General features: G+C 43.4%; 1 protein-coding gene across 1 annotated transcript in view; it reads right to left on the bottom strand.

Annotated features, from left to right (window-relative positions):
* Nucleotides 1-1,169: 1,169 nt before the first annotated feature.
* Nucleotides 1,170-8,729, bottom strand: part of LOC311245455 (CD82 antigen-like) — a gene marked incomplete at its 3' end in the record, with an annotated part of 65,979 nt that continues 58,419 nt past the window's right edge. The window contains exons 4-6 of the mRNA XM_084335297.1: nt 5,281-5,405; nt 2,981-3,055; nt 1,170-1,277 (exon numbers count right to left, since the gene is read on the bottom strand). Coding sequence (XP_084191423.1) covers nt 1,170-1,277; nt 2,981-3,055; nt 5,281-5,405 — 308 coding nt within the window. The remainder of the gene's footprint in view (nt 1,278-2,980; nt 3,056-5,280; nt 5,406-8,729) is intronic.

Genomic DNA, 8,729 nt, shown 5'->3' with positions numbered 1-8,729 from the left:
AGAGAGAGAAAGTAGAGAGAGACAGAGTAGAGAGAGCCAGAGAGAGAGAGTAGAGAGACAGAGTAGAGAGAGACAGAGACAGAGAGAGACAGAGTAGAGAGAGTAGAGAGAGAGTAGAGAGAGACAGAGTAGAGAGAGACAGAGTAGAGAGAGACAGAGTAGAGAGAGTAGAGAGACAGAGTCGAGAGAGACAGAGACAGAGAGAAAGTAGAGAGAGACAGAGTAGAGACAGAGAGAGTAGAGAGAGATAGAGTAGAGAGACAGAGACAGAGAGAGAGTAGAGAGAGAGATAGATACAGAGAGACAGAGTAGAGAGAGAGTAGAGAGAGAGACAGAGTAGAGAGACAGAGACAGAGAGAGAGAGTAAAGAGACAGAGAGAGAGAGACAGAGAGAGAGCCAGAGTAGAGAGAGAGAGAGTAGAGATACAGAGAGAGAGAGAGAGAGAGAGAGAGAGAGAGAGAGAGGGGGGGGGGGAGTAGAGAGAGAGAGAGAGAGAGAGAGAGAGAGAGAGAGAGAGAGAGAGAGAGAGAGAGAAAGAGAGAGAGATGCTTGGCAGGAGGGAAACTCTATCCAGAAGTACAGGAGGAAAGGGGTTTCTCAGTTTTGCATTGTTTGCTTGGAAACCGAAATGGGTCAATTAGTCTCACGGTGGGACCCAGTCATATCAAAACATACGGGTCCTGTAATCAAGTGGTGGACCAACACAGACACTCTGGGTCCCAGGAAGTCATGGTTGAAAGATCCAGATGTCTTTTAAACCCTTGAATACAAATTAGAATAAATACGCTTTTCCCCAAAAACACTGAAAAACTACTGACAACGGCTTATGTTGAGCAATCTGAATATTAATATATTCAACAATTCAGGGCTGTCTCCCCGTTTCATCCAAATCGGATCAGAACTGTAGGAGTTACGGCCGGTTAGACAGAGAGACAGACACAGACAGACAGACAGACAGACAAACAGACAGAGACAGACAGACAGACAGACAGACACAGACAGACAGACACAGACAGACAGACAAACACACAGACAGACAGACAGACAGACAGACAGACAGACAGACAGACAGACAGACACACACACAGACAGACAGACACAGACAGACAGACAGACAGACACACACAAAGACAGGGGCAGCGCTGTAAGCAGCTGTGTGTGAAGCAGGTCAACTCACACTCCTCTGGATGTAGTCCCAGGTGTGTTCTGTGGTCCTGTTCTCGCCCGTGTAGTTGGTTATCATGCCCTTGACGATGCTGGACATCTCATACTTCAGCTGAGGGAGGGGGGAGGGAGGGTGGGGTGTTAGGGTCATACAGAAGCAATATCAACAGCCTGTAATGTTTACACATCATAGTAAATCAATAATAACACAGGCCTACATTAATACTACTAGTCTCGGGTTAACAATGCACACATGATGCAATATTGCCTCCTCTACATCAACTGGAAATCAATATTCATGTGTGTGTGTGACGTGTGTGTGTGTGTGTGTGTGTGTGTGTGTGTGTGTGTGTGTGTGTGTGTGTGTGTGTGTGTGTGTGTGTGTGTGTGTGTGTGTGTGTGTGTGAGCCATTGTAGGGAGGTTAGGAGGTGACTCCAGCGTGAGCCATGCCCTGTTCTGGGAAGGGGCACCGCCCTGCCCTGTGGTAAACCTTAAACACAGGGAACATGTCTGGGCTAGGGACACACACGTGCTCATACACACACACACAACCCACAACAGACACACCCACACACACACTATCGGAGCTGAAAGGCAAACAGCGGCCTCCTCCTACACTGAGTGCTGGTGGAGCGTGAGGCTGATCACAGGAATGGCTTCATTCTGTATAATGTCCAAACCGGTCAGAGGGGGTTGATGTATTCAAACACAATGTTCCTTTTTATAGTTACAAGACAAATATACACACCTTTAACCTAGCTGCACGCAAGTCTGGCTTTTGAAAGAGATCAATACGAGTTAATGATGCCTAAGAATCACCCTGTTGAAACTATGGTGACTAGAGCCTGATGTTGACATAACCGTAGTGAGTGCTCATGTCACCTGCAGGGGGCGCCGTGCTGCCATTACAGACTGCAGTGGCAAACAGGGCTTGGAATTACCACCAGCCACCGGCCAGAAAATGCTGGTAAAACCTGCCAAAACCTTTTTCCAGTAAATCAACCTATCATCATAATCTTTTCTATTCTAAAAACTAGAGTGGCTGCTGAGACTGTCTGGTGGAACTGACCTGTCTTGATTCTCCAATCACAACTCTCGCTTCCCTTCGGACAAACAAGCAATGGTTGTGATTGGAGGATCAAGAAAAGAGGGGGCGGGGCTTGAGATAGGGCCGTTCAGAATCTCCCGGGGTAACGTCACAACTATGTCCTGGTGTATCAGAAAGTTTAAGGTCCACGACGACGCGATGACAAGATAACAGATAATAACCTCCCCCTCCCTGACTCAACAACACTCCCACCGTGTTCCCATCACTACACTCTGCCTGCCTCAACCCTTCTTCCCACACGTCTCCCCCCGGAGCCCCACCTGCTTCTGCCCTCTCACACACCACCACCACCTGCAGCATCACAGCCGCCCCACACACTACGCATCACGGCTTCACAGTCAAGTTTCCCTAAACCCAACGCACGCTAGCCTGGCGCTGAGCTAACCCCCCACCCCCCTCTCGTCATGGGATGGGGAGGGGGAGGGGGAGCGTGCTACAGCACAGCTGTGGAGGAGCAGGGGATGCGCCCCAGTATGTTCCAGCTGCATCCAGGAAAGGAAGGAGGGAGGGATGAGAGAGAGAACGAATGGGGGGGGGGGGGGGGGGGGGGAGTTGAGGGTGGGCAGTATAGTTGAGACAGTGGATGAAGTATAGGAGGGATGAGGAAAACGGAGACAGAGAGGAGGAGAGAAGAGGACATAATAGAGAGAGGGGGGAGGAGGAGAGGAGGGAGAGAAGAGAGAGGAGGTAGAGAAGAGAGACTCACCCGGTCTCTCTGGAAGTAGACGAGGACTCCGGCCGTCACCTGGGCGATGAGGATGAGCAGGAGGCAGGTGAAGTACTGTGGAGGAGGAAGAGGAGGCTTCACTGTTACTACTTACACTTACTGTGGAGGAGGAAGAGGAAGCTTCACTGTTACTACTTACACTTAGGGATGCACCGAATGGGAAATTCTTGGCCGAAACCGATACCGAAAATAGGAAACAGTTGGCCGAAAACCGAATGCCGAAAGGTGATGAGAATGATTCATAGAATAGAATTTTTTTTTACCAATGTTGTTCAGCTACCTGATTTGGAAAAATATATGATTATGGCAAAACTTAACTTAAATAATAAATAATCACTATTATGGGTCCATAAAACATTTATTCAGCACTTCTGAATGCATACCGTACATTAATTCCAAGTCAAGTGGCGGACATCTGTGCTCTACTGAGCGCACCTTTCTAGTCCGCAGATGAATGTGCTCTCTTGACTTTGGCACAGTAGACGCGCAACGTGTATTCTCGAGAATGATAATAATAATAATGCTCTTCAGATTATATTATCAACGACAGACAGCGTCAATGTGAGAAACACAATCCCCCCCCCCTTAAGTTATTAGATCACTCAGTGATTAACCGCAACGGGCATATAGTAAATAAGGATATAAAGCATGTTAAAGATGCATTTATTGGACGTGTTGCGCGCTGAGTTTACATAGAAACAGCGCCACACATAGAAACAGCGCGCATGTAATGACTGAAGCCACGTTTTGATGACATCATCACAACAACACGCGTTAGGTTACAGGTTGTTTCTGTTTCGGTGATATATTTTCGGTGAAAAAACTCTTTCGGCCGAAAGCCGAAAGGCCATTTTTGGTCATTTTTGGCCGAAAACTTTCGGTGGCCGAAATTTCGGTGCATCCCTACTTACACTGTGTAGGTATGTAATACTATTACTATACTACTACTACTACTACTACTATACTACTACTACTACTATACTACTACTACTACTACTACTACTAATAATAATAATACACTTTATTAAATTGTATAGCACCTTTCATACAAGATTTGCAGCCCAAAGTGCTTCAACGATGATAGTTACATTATTTATTACTATTACATTATATTACTACTTACACCAGTGCCACCCCCAAAACAACGGTATTACTATGTTATACCAGTATAATCCTCAAAACAATTATATTGCTATGGTAGTTATATTACTTACACCAGTGCAACCCCCAAAACAATGATATTACTATGGTAGATAAATAGTATAAAGCAGACAATTTAGCTTTTCAGCAAGGAATTAATCTAATAAAACACATTTTAAATAATCCAAAAATCCTCAATAGAGACCAAATGAAAGTTATCAAAGTCCCAAAATGTATTTTTTTGGACCATATAAATGCCCTATAAATAACTCTAAATAAATGTGTTTACATTTAACAAATTGAGCCTTTAAATGCTCCCAGTAGTAAGGGTATGTCCTCTCATATTGAGTAAAGGGGAGGTTCCCCTAGTCGAGTCAACAGAGGGGCTGACAGCTGGTCACTGTCATGACGGGAAGTGGGTCGCCACGGTTACTGTGGTAACCCCTAGCAGGTATTAACCCTCCGCAGGTCACCCATCCCCCCTGTAGCCCCCTAAATCTCACAGGCTTATCCTGGTAACCCGTCCTCAGCTGCTACTGACCTCCAGGCTCTACCCAGAAACACCAAGGAGTAGCTCAACAGTAACCAAGAATGAATAAAATGCACTTAGAACAGAAAGGCGTGTGTTTTCTTAAACAAGTCACTCAGGTTATGGTCCTGGTGTTAGTGTTAACTCAACTCATGTCGAATGGCAAAGACGCAGTGGTGGAACACAACAGCTATACGTAGTTATGTAAAAGTAGAACTTCAGAGAGAGAAGTTTTACTCCTAAGAAAGTAAAAGCCCTTTCTTAAAAATTCTATATTAAATTATTTGATATTGAATATACTTAAAAGTTTTGAACCCCGAGAGTGTATATCATTTTCATCAACGTATCGCGTGATTTTAAAGAAAGCCTTATTCAGTAACTAGAAAATGCAAGGTTCCAATAAATGTAGTGTAAAAAAGTAGAATATTTATTTTGAAATGTAGTGTAGTAAAAGTGTAATGTTCCCTGCAATGGGAAATACTAAGTAAAGTACAACTAACTCAACACTGACGACCCACCAGCGGCCCTTACTACTGTATGTCTCATGAGGACGAGGTGGGGCCAGCGGGTGTTATTAGCATGTTAGCTCCAAGAGGCCATGGTGTCTCACCATGCCCAGCAGACAGCGGATCTCATAGGCGGCGCCAACGCACCCGAAGAAGCCCATGGCCATGGAGAGGGACCCCACTCCGATCAGGATGTAGGACGCCACCTTCAGCGTGTTCGACGACTCCTCTGCGGTAAACAAGCATACCGTACACAGGAGAGAGGTTAACCACCAGGCAAAACAGTGCTGTGACAGCGAGAGAAGATATCTTTGCCGTATTGGTCAATTATGATGCAATGTGAGGTACGGATGCTGAAGTGTCCGTTCACTTCAATATTAAAACGTAGCTATAAACTATAAAAATGCCAACTGAAGAACTGAAATACTCAAAACAACAGTGATTGTGACTGCGATTGTTTTTCGCTGTCGTAGTTTTCGTCATTATGATCTCAGAAACTTCAACTCTGTATTTATCACCTGAATATGGTAATACGATTTTAATATTCCGAATATCCACAATGATAATATGAAGGAGAATAATTAATGGAGAGAGAGAGAGAGAGAGAGAGAGAGAGAGAGAGAGAGAGAGAGAGAGAGAGAGAGAGAGAGACAGGGTATCTGCAGGTTTAGCCCAGTCATATTTAATGCTTTTTAAGACTTTTTAATGCCACTCAGAATTAAATTTAATACCAATTTCACAATAACAAAATGACAAAAATCATGCAATGACACCAATTAGTTTAAGTTTAGGGACACATTGGTCCAAAGATGTTTATTAAAACATAACTTGGAAACTTAAAAATCTTGAACTTAAAGGAGTAACTGGATTGGATGAATTTCAACAAAGGGGTGACCAAACATAAATAGCAAATATAACAAAATATACCAGGGGCCAAGCAGCAAGTGCAACAGCCACTGTCAGAACACATAACTATTACCACCCTCCCCAGGGTATCAAAAAAGTCAACCAACAAACAAGATTCTTGTGCCGGATCTCCTCTCTGGTAAACAAGAATAGTAATACCCTGAAGACTCTAACAGGAGCACTCATTCAAGGGTACTACGACTATGCTTGCACCTCATGGTACCAAAGCACCTCAAAGGCCCTAAAAACAAGATTACAAACATCACAAAACAAACTGGTCAGACTACTGCTTAACCTCACTCCTAAAACCCACTTTACCCCTGCCCACATTCAAAACCGCTCTTAAAGAGCACCTACGGGAGGCTGCAATTAGAAACTGGGCATCTTAAATGTCCAAACCCCCCCCCACCCCCCCTCCTAATGTACAGTCTCCTCCCCATCATATGTATATATTTTCTGTTAGGATCTCTGGGTAACAGTACTGTATATTTGCATATCGTATATGTCACAATTGTAACACTACAGTACTATATAGTATACCTGTATGTCATGTATGTCCCTATGCCATAAATGTCATGATGTCATGTATGTTGAGTATGTCATAAATGTCATGTCACTAATTGAAAATGGGGGACCCTGATGTAAACAAGACACACGTCTTTCTCTGGTCTGCATCCCCTTAACAATTGTGTGTATTGAGCCGTACTGTATTGTACCCATTCTGCAACCTGTTAAATAAAGTTTTCATTCATTCATCCAGTTGTTTTGTTTTTGTGGTTTTGGTTGAATGAATACTTTGTTTAACAGATTGCAGAATGGGTACAATACAGTACGGCTCAATACACACAATTGTTAAGGGGATGCAGACCAGAGAAAGACGTTTGTCTTGTTTACATCAGGGTCCCCCATTTTCAATTCATAGTGACATTTATGACACTCAACATACATGACATTTATGGCATAGGGACATACAGGTATATAGTACTGTACCGTTACATTTGTGACATATACGATATGCAAATATACAGTACTGTTACCCATAGATCCTAACATACATGGGAGGATACTGTACGTCATTAGGAGGGGGTGGGTGGGAGGAAAAAATACATAGTGGGTGAAGATCTCATCGAACATAAACACAAACATGTCCTTGTTTACATCCGTGAATAGATTATTTTCAAGTTAAGACCTCAGCTTCAAGCTTTGGCGTGGAGCCGAATGTTATCCGGACTTCTGTTGGTGCAGATGTTATAGTCCTACCTGAGATGGCGCAGCTGGTGTGGAGGCAGGGGCCGAAAATAAATGCGAAATAGTAGTTTGCAGGCGGTTTTTGCAGAACGCTCAGCATGTGCGACGCGGCTGCTTTTTTTTTTTTTTTTTTGCAGCGGGGCTTGTAATGGTCTTTGACTGGGACCAACCATCGCGCAAACAGTGGATTGTCGAGCCAGTTCTCGTTAAATTGGCACTTAGTTTCCCATATTAACGAGTGCAAATGCTAAACTCAGGGATTAAAGCAAAAAAAAAATCTCCTGACTGAACTTTTTTTCAGGCCAAGTCATTCTTATTTTAACCTCCACTGTATTTCTTTTTAATAGCGTTGGCGTTTTAAGGGAGCCTACTTGTTTCGGTTTCGTCGATAATCCAATGTACAGTCACCCCCCCCCCCCCCAAACCACCTCCAATGTACAGTCCCCCCCCCCTCCACCCAACCTCCTCCAATGTACAGTTTCTTCGTCAAATGTATATACTCTCTTTTTTAGACTCTTATTGTATCACAAACAATACTGTATTTGTAAATCTGGTATGTCATAAATGTATAGATGTAGCAGTATTATCTATCTGTATGTCAAGTATGTCATATATGTTATGATGAATTGAAAATGGGGGACCCTGATGTAAACAAGAGGAAAGTCTTTCTCTGGTCTGCAACTGCAACCCCTTAACAATTGTGTGTATTGAGATGTACTGTATTGTACCGATTCTGCAATATGTTATAACAATCAATCAATATTTAACAGATTGCAGAATGGGTACAATACAGTACGGCTCAATACACACAATTGTTAAGGGGATGCAGACCAGAGAAAGACGTTTGTCTTGTTTACATCAGGGTCCCCCATTTTCAATTCATAGTGACATTTATGACATGCACAACATTTATGGCATAGGGACATACATGACATACTACAGGACAGGTATATAGTAATGTTACATTTGTGACATATACGATATGCAAATATACACAGTACTGTTACCCATAGATCCTAACAGAGATTACATACATTATGATGGGGAGGAGACTGTACATTAGGGTGGGTGGGAGAAATAAGATACATACGGTGGGGAGAGAATAGGAGACAGTCTACAGATACACCTGTGTTATGTTGCTACGGAGTTAAGCTAATAAAGGATACTCACAACCACAGCAGAGGACTCACATATTTGTACTGTGAAGTAACACGACAATGACAAATGTGTTGTTTCTGTTTTTCTTTTTGACATAGTTGCGGAACACTGAACAAGTTAACAACTCACCACCGTCTACAGCCCCCGCATCATACTGTAGCCTAGCCAGTCTCTTGAAACACTGCTATCTTCAAACTTCCATCCTCTCGAAACTTTCTTTTGTTGAGTGGTGCCGCTCATC

The sequence above is a fragment of the Notolepis coatsorum genome, assembly GCF_963971535.1.
Source record: "Notolepis coatsorum genome assembly, chromosome: 18".
Classification (NCBI taxonomy): domain Eukaryota; kingdom Metazoa; phylum Chordata; class Actinopteri; order Aulopiformes; family Paralepididae; genus Notolepis; species Notolepis coatsorum.
Note: the sequence above shows the minus strand (reverse complement) of the source record. Positions and strands in the feature narration are given on the sequence as shown.